Raw genomic sequence first — 15,648 nt, forward strand, 5'->3', positions numbered from 1 at the left:
CGCCTGACTTCTTCTTCTTCAGCCCCCGCGGGGCGGAGCGGCGGGATGGACATGGAGGAGTTAGCTGCGCTGGACGACGGCATGCTGATACACTGCTTCAGCTTCCTCACCTTGCAGCAGAGGCAAGAGCCGCCGCAGCGAGGGGAGGGCTGGGGTGGGTGGGTGGCGAGCCGCCGCTGACGCACCGGACCGGTCCTGCGCTTCTCCCGCCCAGCGACCGCACGTTGTTTCCGGTGCAGGCACCGCACGCTCCCCCTCGTATGCCAGCGATGGAGGCACCTGCTGGACAGTCCACAGCTACTGCAGAGGGTCACTGTGCGGCTGGACAGGCTCGACCACGCGCTCGACCGCGGTGCCGAGCCGCTGCGCGCCTTGTTCGGGTGGCTGCGCCACCGCGCCGCGCCCCACGTGCAGCAGCTGGAGGTTTGGCTGGGGGCCGGGGAGCAGCAGGGCGGCGCACTGGCTGACGACGCCCTGGCCCGCCGCTTTGCGGAGAGCCTGGCCGCCTGCGGCGCGCCGGGGCGCCTCGCCTCCCTGCGGCTGCACGTCGACAGCGCCCTGGCTCTGGGCCAGCAGGAGCTGGGCGCGCTGCGCAGCCTGCGCTGGCTGCGCATCGACGCCTATGTGCAGCAGCAGGAGGCCGAGTACGAGGCCGAGGGCGACGGCTCCTATGAAGCTCTCAGCCTGGACGGCCTCGCCGCCCTCACGACGCTGGCTGAGCTGCGCCTGGGCGGCGGCAAGGTCAACCTGTCCAGGGGCCTTCCCCCCTCCCTGGTCAAGCTCTACCTAGACGGCTACCTGGACTCCTCACGCACCACCTCCCCGCGGCACTGCCTGCCCCGCCAGGCAAGCCCGCTTGCCGGCAGCACTGCCGGCCTGTCCTGCCTGCCCTCCTGGATCGTGCTGGGTCACTGCGGTCCAGCTGACAGACCGGACCTTTACTGCGAGGCCCCCTCACTCCTCTGGGTTCATCGCGACACACACACATGCACACACACACACACACATGCGCACACACACACACACATGCACACCCATGCACACATGCACACATGCACACACACACACACATGCACACATGCGCACACGCACACACACACACACACACACACACACACACACACACACACACACACACACACACACACACACACACACACACACACATGCGCACACACACACACACACACACACACACACACACACACACACACACACACACACACACATGCGCACACACACACACACACATGCCTCCCACCCGCGCCCCTGTGCAGCTGGAATCGCTGACGCAGCTGCGCTCGCTGGGCCTCAGCAGAGTCTACTCCACCTCCCCAGACGACTACCTGCAGCTGCAGCAGCTGACCCAGCTGGAGCGCCTGTCGCTGGCCAACTGCACGCACCTGCCCGCCTGCCTGTCGGCCCTCAACACGCTGCGCGTGCTGCGCCTGGACGACACCCCCCACGGCTGGTACGGGCGGGGCAACGCGCACAGCGCGCTGGGCTGCGCGCTGCGCCAGCTGTCGCTGCTCACCCACCTGGCCCTGCGCAACGTCGACTGCCTGGGCCTGGGCCTGCCCGCGGAGCTGGGCAGCCTGGCCTGCCTGCACAGCTTCTGCTGGCTGCAGCAGCACGAGGAGGAGGGCGGCCCCGCGCTGTCGTGCGGCGCGCTGCCCGCGGGGCCCTGGCTGGCCAGCCTGCGCCGCGCCGCGCTGAGCAGCATCACCGCCGCCGCCAACCTGCAGCTGCTGTCGGCGGGGCAGCGCCTGGAGGCGCTGGTGGTGGTGGACACGCTGGGCACCGACAGCGCCCGCAGCCGCTACGAGCGCCACCCCGCCATCGCTGCCTGGGCCAACCAGCACCCCACCCTGCGCCGCCTGGGCATCTGCGCCAGCGAGCTGCCGTGGCTGGCGGAGAAGACGCCCGCCTGGCGCCAGCTGTGCACGCGCGTTGCGCACCTGGGCATCCGCCCCAGCCTCAGCATCGAGAGCGGCACGGCGCTGATGTGCCAGCTGGGCTTCATGTCTGAGGATTCCACCGACACAACCTTCTAGCTCTGCCTTCCTGCAGCTCAGCTCCCTCTGCAGCCCAGGCGGGCCCGTGCCCGCCACAATTTGGATTCTTCTTCTTGCGCCCCTCTGCTCCCCAGGCGCTCTGGCTGTCTTCCCTGGCATCCGCCTCCGTTTTTTGTCCTTCTCCCTGAGGCACTGAATTGCTGTGTGCTCACCTCTGTTCTCTTTGCTCCTCTCGGTTGCTCCGCTCCTTCTGCTGCTGTCGATTCTTTTTCTGGATGCACTGTGGCGATGATGATTGTGTTTAGATGCTGCCTCACCATGCCCTGTGAGATGTGCACCCCTCGTCTCTGCAACTGGTGTCGGTGCGATGCCCAGCGTGGCGCCGATGTGGCGGTGATGGCGCGTCCTGGGCGGCGTGATCAGCCTGATGTGGGACGCTTTCGCTGTTCATGTCACAGCCAGTGGAGTAGCTGACTTTCTCAGTGAAAGGTTCGCGCGTCTCGGGGTGCTGGGTGTCACGGCCTGAACTTATGGCTGTGGCGGCGCACCAAGCGGACGGCATTGTATCGACTCCACTACTCAGCGACCACCCGCGTTATACTCAGGCATGTCCTGTGCACAGCCGCCTCGCGTGCCATGATTTCCGGGGGCTGAACTCAACGCATAGCGCTGCGTCCGGTTGCGTTTGGCAGTGCCGTGGTGCTCTGATGAATGCTCTCCAGCACGACATTGAGCTGGTGTAGGTGACGGTGCCGCCGCCACCGCCGCTGCCCACGTTTATTACCCGACGCCTGCTGCACCCGCTCCATCCTGCAGGTTGCCGAGCTGGGCGGCGGGGCCCATGGCAAGGTGTTGCTGGCGCTGGACCGGCTGACGGGGCAACACGTTGCGCTCAAATTCGTTTGCCGAGGGCCCGATGTGAGTGAAGGGGAAGGCTTGGTTACCTGAGCTGGGGGATTGCTGCCTGCAAATGCGCAGGTCCCTCACACTTTCTGTGTTGTCCGGTTCTGGTCTGCTTGCCCGCCCTGCAGCATATAGACAAGTATGTGGAGCGTGAGGTGAGCGGCTGTCCGTGCGGACTGGCAGGATGCAGGCAGCCCGGCGACGCTGCCAGGTCCAGCCACCTCACTGCCACCTGCCGCAGATTGTCAACCAACTGAAGTTGCGGCATCCGCACATCATAGCCCTGCAAGAGGTGTTCCTCACCGACACCCACCTGGTGCTGGCAATGGAGTATGCGGCCGGAGGCAACCTTTTCCATTACGTGAAGTCAAGGAAGGGCCTCAGCGAACACGATGCTCGCTGGTTCTTCCAGCAGCTTATCATTGCGCTGGCCTACTGCCACAGCATGGTGCGCAGCCTGGCCTGCTAGCATGAATGCATGGCCAACAGCAGGCCGCTCCCGGGCCGCTGAGGGTGTGAGTTCCGGGGCTCGGCATCTGTGGTGCTCCTGCGCTGGTGCTTAGGCCTAGCATTGCTGGTGCAGGGGGTGAGCAACCGGGACATCAAGCTGGAAAACACGCTGCTGACTGGCGGGGCTTGTCCCACAATTAAGGTGGGCACAAACATGGGGTGTGGGGCCCTCCGAGCTCCCTGCAACATGAGTTGTGGGTGTGCAGCCTGAGATCACAGTCTTGCGTTCGACCACACCCCTCCTGCGTGCCGCCTTCCTCCCTTTTGCCCTCTTCTTTCCAGCTGGCGGACTTTGGTTTCAGCAAGGATCACGACATGCACAGCGCGCCCACCAGCAGGGTGGGCACACCTGCCTACCTGGCGCCGGAAGTGATCAACAGCCGGCCGGGGCAGGCCTACGATTCGCAGGTGCAGCCAGCCCTAGCACCACGATGCGCTGATGAGCTTAAAACGGTTTTTGGCTAGCTTGCGATCGCTCAATGCTCACTTGCCTGCCTGCTGTGCTGTGGTGTGCAGAAGGCAGATGTCTGGTCCTGTGGCGTGCTGCTGTACACCATGTGCTGCAACACCTACCCATTCCACCGGCCGCAAGATGCTCTGCTGCCGCTCCATGAAGCTTTGCAAGCGCAGTTTAGGCGGATCCTGCTCGCAGACTATCAGTTCCCACCCCATAAACAGCTGAGGTGCGGGCTCAGGCAGTGACTGCACATCTACAGAGTGCAGCTGGCTGTGTCACCCCTGAGCAGAGACACCGTGGGCTTATGTCTTTCATTGCATACCTAGGTCTCAGCATGTGTTGCACATGGCTGGGCTGGCTGCCCCTGTTGCAGCGAAGAGCTACGTGACCTCATCAGCCGCATCCTTGTCCTAGACACAAACAAGCGGCTCTCCCTGCAAGTGAGTGTGGCGTCGCACAGCTGGGGGGGTTGCCTGCTGCGCATTTTTGCAGCACCGGCGAGCAGGAGCAGCGCCAGCACTGCACCATCCTCGTTCACATGCGCCTGCCTGCCTGCCTGCCTGCCTGCAGGACATTGTGGGGCACCCCTGGTTTGCGAAAAACCTCCACCCGGATGCGCTGCGCTTCAATGAATCCATGGTGAAGGAAAGCCTGGCCAACCTTCCCGCGCCGCAGATGCTGGAGGAGGTGTGTGTGTGCGTTAAGTGTGTGTGGGGGGTGGGGGGGTGGGGGGTAGGGGTGCAGCTGCTGCCCGCATGCTTGCTTGTGCTTGTGTGGGCTTAAAGTCTGGTAAAGCAAGAACTAGCTTGCAACATAGACTCCCCGCCGAAACGGGACGGGAACCGGGCGAAAGCTGGGCGGCCTCTGCACTGGGCACTGCTGTGCACCCCTTGCGTGGACTTTTGTGGGCCATGCAGCAACAGGAGCATGCAAGTTTGTGAGGGCCATGTCAAGCTCGTGTGGTGCAGGTGCGGAAAATTGTGCACGAGGCCTTCCCGACACCTAAATCCCAGCAGCTCGACTCGGTCATGCGTGGCAGGCTGGGCGGCTGATGCTGGACAGGTGCCGCCCTCTGATTCTGCATCTTTGCATCTACTTTCCTCGCCTGATCTTCAATTTTGGCTGCATCCTCATTTGATGAACTAACCCTGTGTTACAGTCACCCCGCTATGATAGGCCGCGTGAGCAGACCTTGGGCAGGGGGCACACGTGATCAAGGGGCATCAAGAGAGGGGGTGGACCATGGAGCACCCTCTCCATGGCTCCGACCACCCTCCCCCCAGCTGAGCGTCCCAGGGTCACCCCACCCTGGCCCCGCTCCCCGTCCTGCCGGACACGCAACCCCCACAACGTGGTGGGGGACGTGGGGATCCTTAGCAGCTTAGGCCTGAACTGCACCGTCCGACTCAGTTTGGCCAACAGACGGCTGCCTGTCGTGCCAAACAAATTCTATTGAATTAAAATATATGTGCGCAGTGGGATAGCCCGTCATTGATCAGAAGGCTTTCAGACAGACATAAGGGCGGGCATCTGAGTGCGAGACTCCGCTCTCCACACACCCGGCGCTGTAGTTGTATCGCGGCAGCAGCGTTCTGGGGATCGTCTCGGACCTCTGTGTTTCTGCAGATCATGACCATCTCGCTGCTAAGATAGGTCACGCTTTTCACGTAATCTGCGGCGTTTGGAGCCAGCGCCCTGCACAGGCTTGCTCCACCCCTGTTTTATTGCTTTCTCTGCTTTCGCCCGGTTCCCGTCCCGTTTCGGCGGGGAGTCTATGTTGCAAGCTAGTTCTTGCTTTACCAGACTTTAAGCCCACACAAGCAAGCAAGCAACAGGACCTGCCGCCAGGCGGGCCCGCCACCCGTCGCTGGACCCAAGGCTGGCGCGACGCTGGCACTCGGCTAGCATCATGGCATGGCCGGATGAGCCCGCCAGGCGCGTTGGCAGGCGCGTTGGCAGTGCGGATGGGAACTCCACGTGTCACATGTCACATCATTGCCGCATTCACAAACAAATCAGCCCCCTCCGAGCCTCCGCATCAGACGCCCTTGTCAGCCTGTGAAATAGTCGTTCTGCATTGACAGCTTGCGGGGGAGCGATGCTAGGGCACACGTTGACCGCCGCGGCCCTTGCGGGCGCCTCGCCGCCCCACCCGACCAAATCACCTCCCCGTCACATGCAGCAGCCGCAGGGCAGGGGGGCTGGGCAGGCCGCACCAGCGCTGCAAGCCGCCGCCAGCAACTGGCAGCCCGACCAGGCCCCTGCAGCACCAGCAGCGGCAGACCGAGCCAACATCCTGCCATTGGCTGAAGTCCACAATCAGGCGGCGGGGCAGCGCCGCGTTGACTTGCATTCTGGCACGCATTCTGGAGCGGCGGCGGCGGCTGTTCCGTCAGCGCCTTCCCCCATCCTGCAGGTTCGCCACACCCTGCCTGATCTCTTTTGCCCTTTGCCTTGCCTACTTGCTTTCAATTGCGAATCATCAACTGTCGTTTGCTATGATGTGTGTGCAGATCCAGAGTGCGGCCGAGCTGCAGCACCTGCTGGCCTGCCACCCGCACCGCCTGATAGTGCTACATGTGGCGTCGGCTGGCTGCCAGTTGGGCCAGGTGAGTGCCCACCGGGCTAGTGCTACTATGCTGCATTCTTAACTACACAGGAGCAACAGCGAGTCCCACCCCCTGGTCATCCCACTTCCGCACTGTGTGGCTGCAGGCATTCCAGCCCCGGCTAAGGCAAGCGGCACGCAAGCACCCGGCAGCCCTGTTCCTCACGATGACCATGCAGCCCGGCGAGGCCGCTGCGGCAGCTGCCGGCAGCGTGCTTGATGGTGCAGCAGCGGCAGACGGCACGGGCCCGGGGTCGGTGAGCGAGCGCGTCGAGCTGATGCAGGGGCTAGGCATCACCCATCTCCCCTGCTCCCTGCTGCTGCGTGGCGACCAGCTGCTGGCACGGCTCGAGGTCAGTGGCGTCGGCACCACCAGCCCTGCAGCTGCCGCAGCGGCAGCGGTCCGCCAGCTGGAGGTGGCTGTGGTGCAGGCGCTGAGGCTGGCAGGCCGCCGCAGCTCCGCAGTCGCAGCCGCTGCTGGAAGTGCCGTCGCGGCGCCGGCTGCCGGCCACGCCATTCGTAAGTGAGCGCTGGATACGTCCAGCCACATGCACATTGGACCATTCATCTGTGGCTGGCGCTTGGTGCGCCTTTGTGAAATGCCCAAGTATTGTTGGGCATCGAGCGCCTTCTACTTTGATTCTACAACGTGATCCATCTCGCAACTGCCAGAAATCGACACCAACAACCGCCTGCCTGATCTACGATGCTTGAATACTGTACAACCACTGACCTATTCGTCTCAATGCTATGATGTGCTTGTTCTCCTGCTTCTGTTTATCACTACCACAAACCGCAATGGCGCCCCTGAACCCTTTACCATGACCGCGGTTTCGTTGTACACTTGCGCTTTCGATTCATCGTAGTCCCCTTCCTTTGGTCGATGGCTGATCTCTGAATGTATGCCTGTGTAGCTGCCCGTGACCTGTATGTGAAAGCCCACTGCCCAGCTAGGCATTGCCCAGCTAGTCATCAGGATTGGAGTTAATGGCTCAACAGGGAGGGGAGTGACAGGGAGGACAGGAAGTCAGGGCACCAGGAGGACGTGTCGGTGTATGGCTCATCCCCTAGACCAGGGCCGCCACAGCCAGGCACAGAGCGCTGATGCTGGACGCCACACCAAGCAGCAGCACTCCCAACGGCAGCACCACGTGCCACAGAAGCGGCAGCACCGCGTCTCGCCCCGATCCCGCATCCGCTAGGCACGGGTACCCCCCGCCGCCGCCGCCGCCGCCGGGCCTGCCGAAATCGGCGCCCGCCAGCGAGGCGGCCTCCGGGACAGCAGGCAGCAGGGGCATGGCGTCGCGGGCCACGCCAGGGCTGGGGAGTAGGGGCGCCGCCTCGGGGCTCCATGGTGGCGTCTGCTGCTGCTGCTGCTGCTGCTGCTCTTCGTCGCTGCCCAGCGGGTCCCAGCCATCCAGCTGGTCGCCGCCGCCGTTCAGGCTGTCCATGCTGTCGCGCCCGCCGCCGCGGCCACAGGCGCGGGAGCTGGAGGCGCCCGGGGACAGCGGGGTGGCTGGCAGGGAGTCGGGGTAGCCGCTCATGCCCCCCACGCTGTCGTACGACTGGCCGCGCAGCCAGCGGTTGAGCGACAGGTCCGTCCACTTGTGGCCTGACAGCAGGTCGGCCCGGCTGCGCCGCTCCTGGCCCTCCCCCTCCTCCTCCTCCTCCCCCCACTCCGCCCCCTGCTGCTGCTGCTGCTGCGGGCCCTCAGCCGCCCCGCCTTGGCGCCCCAGCCCCAGCGGTGGCACCTGCCCCGCTGCCGCTGCATCGCCCAGATGGGCAGCAAAGGCGGCTGCCACGCGTGACGAGGAGGTGGCCTGCATGCGCGGCAGGGCCGCAGACCCGGCTTGGTAGTCGGCCGCTAGCAGCCAGCGGGGATCCAGCCGGTCGTTGCTGCCACCGCCGGGGCCGCCGCCGGCCAGCGGGCCGCCCGGCGGCGCGCGGTGGTCAAAGCTGAAGCTGCGCCGCCGCGCCAGCCACGGCGCGCCGCGGCCCTTGCCGGCGACACCGGCGCCGGCGCCGCGCCACCAGCCGCTGCCGCGCAGGTACAGCTTGAGGTGGATGGCCACAGGCAGCACGTAGCAGACGGCGCACACAGCGGTGGCGCCAGTCACTGCATGGGGAAGCAGTAGGGAGGCGTGAGGCGTGCACGAGAATGGGGCAAGCACGGTGGTGGCGGCCGGCTGGCGACTGCACCCATGCGCTGGTACCCGCAGCAGGGGCATCGCGGTCAACCGGCCTCGCACAGGCGGCTCCCTGGGCGCTTGCCTGCAAACATCTTCTCGGCAGAGGTGGGGAACGCCAGCGCCAGCAGCAGGCTGCTCAGCAGGCAGGCCCCGGTCAGCGCCACCTGGCGCCCGCGTGGCATGGCGGCGTCCTCCTCGAGGAGCAGGCTGCAAGGCAGGCCAGCCAGGAGAGTACGAAACCAGCCAATGAGTTCTCCCGGCTGGGTACAAAGAAAGAAGACAGCCGCAGGCCAGCGTCCGCAGGCGCAAGCTACGGCACCACACGCAGCGGCTTGCCCGCCTGCCACGAGCAACCTGCAGCACGCGGCAGCCAGCCCGGCGGGCAGCACAGCAAGCGGGGGCACGGCAGCCGGGCAGGCAGCCGGGTCGGCGTGGCCGCGCCTCACTTCTCCAGCTGGCACCTCAGGGTGATGGCCATGGGAGCCATGCAGACCGAGAGGTAGACGGTCATAAAGGCGCCCAGCACGCCATCCCACCGCCCCGGCAGCCACTGGTTGACCAGAACGTCGCCCTCGGTGCGCAGGCCGTACCGGGCAGCTGCGAAGAAGCCGATGACGGCATATGTCAAGTAGGCCACGCCTGCGGGGGGGCAGGAGAGGAGCGCAGGCAGCAGGTTGCGGCAGGGAAAGGAGCGGGAGGAGAAGGGCTGGGGCCCAGGGTTGAGCAGCCCCTGCCTGCGCGCAGCAGCGCAGGGAGCAGAGCTGCAGCTGGCGGCGAGCGTTGCAACCCACCCACTGTCACGATCTGGACGGCTCTGCAGGTCAGGTCAACCCCCAGCTTGCCCGCTGGCATCTCCCGCAGCAGCGGCAGAAGCATTGGGGTCAAGTAAAACCTGCAGCAGGCAAGCAGAGCAGCGCACACGCGGCTCTGGAGGAGCACAGGCACGCAGGTGCAGCGGCAGGTGCCGCCGCTGCTGCTGCCCTACTGCTGCAGCCGGCTGCTGGAATCGGCAGCCTCCACCACACTCACGCAAAGGACAGCACCCCGACGGCCTCTGGCAGGTTGGCGGTCACCGCGGGGCGCCACAGCGGCAGCTCCCCGCTGGCCACGGCTGGCAGGCCGTCGCCCACGGCACACCGCACGAAAATCGCCGCCACCACGGCCACAAACCCCACCCCAGCCAGGCCAGCTTTGTCCAGCTGCAGGGGCCGTGTGCAGCAGCAGCACATTGGCAAGCAGAACAGTGGAAGCTTGCTGGGCACCACTGGGGACCGCGCGGCAGCTACAGCTGCAGGGCGCAGCAGCTCACCTGGCGCAGGTGGCGCAGGCAGCTGAGCGGGAAGACGACGAGGAGCGCCAGGGCTGCCATGAGGAGGCGGCCGTTGCCGGCCACCAGCCAGGCGGGAGGGCCGCCCGGGAATAGCTCCTGCGTGGCTATGGTGCCCATGTCTGCCAGCAGGCAGAAGTCTCCCGTCAAATTGCCCCACAGCAGCAGCACCAGGCAGACCTCGGTCACGAGCTGCGCGGCAGGGGGGAGGGCAGCGGCGTGGGCGGGGTGGGATGGCGGGCAAGCGCCGCCGTTGCAGGCAGCAGGGAAAAAGAGCGGGCGGAGTCGCGGCAGAGCGGCGCAGTCACGTTGGGATGCCACCAACGACCAATGCCACAGCGTTTCAACCGCACACACAAGCAGCAGCGCGCACCTTCCACGTCGGCCCTCCCACCGTCTCGGCCAGGCTTTCAAACGTGCCCTTGTCCAGGCTGGACGCGCAGCGCAGCAGCAGGGTGCCCGACAGCGAGTTGGAGGCTGCCACGACAAGCATGATGGCCAGGCCTGGCAGGACGCCCAGACGGGAGAAGGCATAGGGGATGGGCAGCACAGAAGAGCCGAGGATGGCGAGGGTGAGGGTGATGGAGGCAGATGCCAGCGCGTGGCGGGCGGACTCGGGGCGCCGCCCGCCGCCGCCCTCCTCTATCACCGTGACGTGGGGGGAGCCCGGCATGGCTGCCCACGCCCCCCAACCTCCCTGCACCGGGTTGGGTGGCGCTGCAGCGTTGCCCTAGCCTGCGTGTTGGGTGGGTGGCGCCGGGGCGGCAATGTGGGCGGTGCTGCAGTGGCTCGAGCTGTGGAGTCTGCCAAAACAAAGGATGGTGATGAGAGGGTTCAGTCCGCGCGTTTGGGCGGGTTGCCACCCAGGTGGCGCCACGTCCCTCGATTTGAGCAAAGAGGTCCCCCTGCAGCCCCCACAAACCTGCTCAGTCTGTTTGTTTGTTGGACAAGTTTTCTGGGAGCAGGGCTGGCCTGGCGGCAACAATCGCTGCAACAATGTGTGCATAAAGCGTCCAGCCTCGCCCCAGCCGGCGAGCATGCAGGAGGAGAAGCTCCCTGCGCAGCCGCCCGCTGGAGTAGTGGAGCTGCAACAGTGGGTGGCCTGCGACGCCTGCTCTAAGTGGCGCCGAGTCCCCGCGGCCGTGGCGGAGAGCCTGGACGACGATGCTGCATGGTGAGTGAGCGAGCGGCATCAGGTGTGGCAGAGCATGGCGCCACTCACCGCCGCCCGCCCCACCCCGCCGCCTCCAGGTACTGCAAGCACAACCCAGACGCGAAGCACAACAGCTGCGACATCCCCCAGGAGCTCACAGATGCCGAGATCGACCTGCTGCACACCGGAGATGTGGGTGCTGCAGCCCACAGCCGCCGCCAGGGGCGTGCACAGGCGGCCTGCGCTCCAGCGCCCACGACGCACGCAGCGACCTTGGCGCGGCCTTCCCGCAGCACACGCACCTGCCAAGCGCGCGCGGCTGTGCCACACCACACCCATACCTCCCCCCCAGACTGACTGTGCCCCAGCCTTGCCCCCGCCGCTGCAGGACAAGGCCAAGGGCGGCGACGCGGGCGGCGGCGGCGCCGCCGCCGGCGACGCACCCGGCAGCACGCCGCCGCGCCACCACAAGCGCCCGCCCGTGTGGCAGCTCATCACCAGCAACCTGTACACGCACCGGGAGCGCAAGGAGCAGGACGAGGACGACATCATGATCTGCCAGTGCAAGAAGATCTGGGCCACAGACGGCACCACCGTCGGCTGCGGCGCCGAGTGCCTCAATCGCATGCTCAACATCGAATGTGTTGAGGTGCGGCAGGGGGCCTAGGTTACTTCCGCCCGGCAGCCCGGCAGCTGCCGCCGTTGGCCTTGCTGCGCACGCACTCTGCGGGGCGCCTCTCCGCCTGTTTCCTGCTTTTGGCGCTGCGGTGTAGGGCGTGGTTTGCTGGGTTCGTTTGCAGCGCATGTGGTGAGGCTCGAGCGCCTGGCGCTGCCGGCTGGGCCTGCAGGAGTACTGCCCCAGTGGCCACCGCTGCTCCAACCAGATGTTCACCAAGCGGGAGTACTCCAAACTGGATGTGGTGAGTGGCGGGGGCAGGCAGGGAGCAGCAGCAGCTGGGGCGGTTGAGGGGCGGGCGCAGCGGGCCCAGCAGCAGCCGGGGGGAGCCTGGTGGCCAGGAGCAGCAGCGGCAGGGCTGTCCCCGGCAGCGCGCCCTGCCCGCGGCCCCAGCCTGCGAGCCGTGCCGGGGCGCCGACGCCGCCGCGTGCCTGCGCTGGGTGCTGCAGAAGCGCGCGGGGGCCAAGGGCTTTGGACTGTTTGCTGCGGAGGACATGAAGGCGGGGCAGTTTCTGATCGAGTACCTGGGGGAGGTGCTGGAGGAGGAGGAGTACCACCGCAGGCAAGGCGCCGCTTGGTGCAACGCCCGCGATGCTCGCAATCGCCTTGCGTGGTGGCAGCGGCACCGCGCCAGCCTGCCCCTGCATGCCTGGCTGGTGTGCGGCGTGCCGGCGCGCCGGCGGGTCCCCGCTGCCTGGCTGCCGGCGCCCGGCCGGCTGGCTGGATGTGCAGGCTGCTGTGGGGTTGGGAGAGCCTGGCATGTACTGCTGCCTGTACCGCCTGCAGGAAGGAGTACTTTATTGAGACCGGGCAGCGCCACTACTACTTCATGAATGTGGGCAACGGCGAGGTCATCGACGCGTCGCGGCGGGTGGGTGGCGGCAGCAGTCGCCGGGCGCCACACGAGCAGGCGGCAGGCGCCCCACACAGCAGCACAGCCTGGGCAGCAGCGGCGGCAGCAGAGGCGGCCGTGGGTGGCGGCGTGCACAGGGCACCGCCGCGGCACCGCATCTCCTGTTGATTGTATGTGCCGAGTGCATATGCGCGCGCGTATGTGTGTGTGTGTGTGTTGTGTGTGCAGGGCAACCTGGGGCGCTTCATCAACCACAGCTGCGAGCCCAACTGCGAGACGCAGAAGTGGGTGGTTCACGGCGAGCTGGCCATTGGGCTGTTCACGCTGGAAGACATCTCCGCCGGCACCGAACTCACCTTTGACTACAACTTCGAGCGATACGGGGACAAGGTGCGGGCTGGGGGCTGCGGCTGGCGCGGCAGCGCTGCTTGGGGCGGCTGCGGGGCCGGCGGGGCAGGCCGGCGGCGGGGGGCAGGCTGGAGGGGTGGAGCAGCGGGCTGCTTGCTGCGGGCTGGTGGGGGTCGGCTGTGGCACCTCGCGGCTGCGGCTAGCTGCGGGATGCATCGTGGCGGCAGGGCGTTGGAGGCAGCTGGGGGCAGCCGGGCCAGAGCCGATTCCTGGAGCTCCTCGGGTGATGCGCTGTCACACCCCCTGCTGCCCCTTCCGCCTCGCCTGCCGCCCGCCGCAGCCGATGAAGTGCCTGTGCGGCTCCAAGAACTGCCGCGGCGTGATCGGCGGCACGCAGGACAAGGAGGGCAGCGCGGCGACGCGCGCCGCCATCGAGGCTGCGGTGGAGGTGCTGGAGGATGAGCAGGACCCCGATTTCATCATGGTGACAGGTGGGCGGGCACAGGACAGCAGGGGACACGCTTGGCACCAGAACAGGAACCTCTCGTCCTGAAACATGGAAGCAGAAGAACCTTCACCTCTATGTTTCCATGTCCTTGCCATGCTGCCTGGGGCGGGGCGGGAGCCGGGCCTTCACCCGCGCCTGCGCCTGCCCGTGTGCCCGCCTGCAGAGAAGGAGCACGACGCCTCTCTGAATGCCATCCTTGACCGAGTGGTGGGGCTGGGCTGGGAGAAGGGCTGGACGCCCAAGCTGTCCGACAGGCAAGCACGGGGCGCCACGCGCCGCACGCGGTGCAGCGGGATGCGTCGGGGCTGCACGGCTGGCGCCCCGCCGAGCGCCGTGCGCTGTTTGCTCTGCTTGCTCCCTCTGGCCCGCCAGCCGCTGCTGCCCGCCGCCGCCTGGCCGGCTCGCCGACGGCGACCTCGGCGTGCCTGCAGGCTGCACAAGCTTGCCAGCAAGCACGGCGTGGACCTGGCCAACCTCTCGGATGAGGAGGAGGAAGAAGGGCTGGTGGCGGCAGCCAGCTCGGGCCTGTCGGATGATGAAGGCGAGGTGGAGGCGGCGGCTGCGGCAGCGGCGGCCAAGCGGAGACAGCAGACGCGCAAGCCGGGCGGCAAGCAGCAGCAGCGGGGGCGCAAGCCCGCGCGGCAGAAGAAAGCGGCGGCTGTGGAGGAGTCGGATTGGGAGGCGGGGCAGTCTGGCGCCAGCAGCGATTCAGAGGCGTCCGGCAGCCCCGACGAGGAGCAGCGCAGCACAGGCAGCCTGGATGGCGTGGCGGCGGGGCGCGTGGTGCAGCGGCGCAGCGGCGCGCAGGCGGCGGCCAGGGCCGCCGCCTCCCTGGCCGCCTCCGAGCTGCCCTTCCGGCGGCGGCTGAAGCGGTTTGTGCGTGCGGCGGCGGCGGCCGAGGCCGGCGCCACCACGCCCGCCGGCAGCACCGGCTCCCAGCAGCAGCAGCAGCAGCAGCAGCAGCAGCAGCAGCAGCGGCGCCTGACCTCCGCCTCTGCCTCCAAAGCCACGCAGTCTGTGGCCAGCAGCACCCCCACGGGCGCCGCCACCGCGGGCTCAGCGCCGCTCATCCCCAAGCGCAGCGGCGCCGTGTCCACGCCCGCGGACAGGCCCGGCCTGCCAAAGCGGCGGTCGGAGATCGACCGCCGGTTGGACGAGCTGGTCAACGCCTCGGGGCGGCTCAGGTGGGGTGAACGGTGGGCTGGATAGGGGATGCTTCGGGTGGTCATCACGGCTGCTGTGGCCTGCTGCCTACTGCTGCCCAGCTGGCGGTGTGTGCAAGGGCAGGCAGCCCGGCGGCCAGTCTGCCAGCCGCCCATGTGCTCCCTGCCAAGCAAGCGCCCATGTGCTGCTAAGTGCTCATCCTGCCTCTGTTCCTTCCCCTGCGTGCCTGCTGGCGCAGGGAGGCGCACCCCGACGTCGTGATCCGTGTGCTGCGCCTCTTCAACCTGTGTGAGATCGGGCCCACGGTGGGCAAGATGGAGAGCGACACAGACAGCCAGCAGGCGGGCGCGGCGCCGCGCCCCGGCAGCGCCGCCGCGGGCCCGCAGCGCAGCGACGGCTCCGCGCCGCACTCTGGCCAGAACGGCAGCGCCTCCGACCTGCGCGCGCTGCGCCCGCTGTCGCGGAACGAGAGCGGCAGCTCGCTGCACCGCGCGGCGCAGCAGGGGCAGGGGCAGGCGGCGGCGCAGGCGGCGGCGCAGCGCGAGGACGGCGAGGTGTCTCCCGAGCGACCCGGCGAGCCGCCGCAGCCGCAGCCGCTGCAGCAGCAGGCGGAGCGGGAGCGGCAGCAGCACAACAGCCCGCAGCACGGCTCGCCCGTCAAGGACAGGTGGGTGGGTGGGGTGCGGCCGGGGAGGCCGCGTTGCGGCCATCCTCCGCTGCCCCGCTGCGCTGCTTCACCCTTTCCTGCTCCGCTCTGCCCCACCTTTCATTTCTGCGCCATTCTTCACCCTGCCCTGCCCTGCCCCGCCCCACTCCAACCCCCTGCCTCACTCCACCCCCTGCCCCACTCCACCCTCCGCCTCGCTGCGCCGGCGCAGGCGCGCCGAGGTGTCGTCCCGCATCCGCGCCGCGTGGGCCGAGGCGCAACGCAGCGCCA

At 67.3% G+C, this 15,648-nt stretch overlaps 3 protein-coding genes across 3 annotated transcripts; 2 read left to right on the forward strand and 1 right to left on the reverse strand.

Moving 5' to 3' along the window:
• Window positions 1-2,476: 2,476 nt before the first annotated feature.
• On the forward strand, window positions 2,477-4,668 carry CHLNCDRAFT_33664 (hypothetical protein; the record flags this gene model as incomplete). The annotated part of the gene is made up of 9 exons (XM_005851858.1): window positions 2,477-2,620; window positions 2,832-2,933; window positions 3,047-3,073; window positions 3,160-3,366; window positions 3,502-3,570; window positions 3,711-3,836; window positions 3,945-4,111; window positions 4,259-4,325; window positions 4,456-4,668. The coding sequence occupies exons 1-9, from the start codon at window positions 2,546-2,548 to the stop codon at window positions 4,666-4,668; spliced, it is 1,053 nt and encodes a 350-aa protein (XP_005851920.1). The 5' UTR covers window positions 2,477-2,545.
• Window positions 4,669-7,560: 2,892 nt separating this feature from the next.
• Window positions 7,561-10,682, reverse strand: CHLNCDRAFT_49669 (hypothetical protein; the record flags this gene model as incomplete). The annotated part of the gene is made up of 7 exons (XM_005852184.1): window positions 7,561-8,609; window positions 8,732-8,889; window positions 9,129-9,321; window positions 9,474-9,574; window positions 9,712-9,881; window positions 9,992-10,201; window positions 10,383-10,682. 7 exons carry the CDS (start codon window positions 10,680-10,682, stop codon window positions 7,561-7,563), a joined length of 2,181 nt encoding a protein of 726 aa, XP_005852246.1.
• A 670-nt stretch (window positions 10,683-11,352) lies between these two features.
• On the forward strand, window positions 11,353-13,793 carry CHLNCDRAFT_18588 (hypothetical protein; the record flags this gene model as incomplete). Its single annotated transcript, XM_005851859.1, has 7 exons — window positions 11,353-11,811; window positions 12,011-12,082; window positions 12,288-12,415; window positions 12,625-12,709; window positions 12,920-13,081; window positions 13,380-13,530; window positions 13,711-13,793. Coding segments are annotated over 7 exons (1,140 nt in total), but the record flags the coding sequence as incomplete, so codon positions are not given.
• Window positions 13,794-15,648: the final 1,855 nt, after the last annotated feature.

Source organism: Chlorella variabilis (genome assembly GCF_000147415.1).
Source record: "Chlorella variabilis unplaced genomic scaffold CHLNCscaffold_1, whole genome shotgun sequence".
Classification (NCBI taxonomy): Eukaryota; Viridiplantae; Chlorophyta; class Trebouxiophyceae; order Chlorellales; family Chlorellaceae; genus Chlorella; species Chlorella variabilis.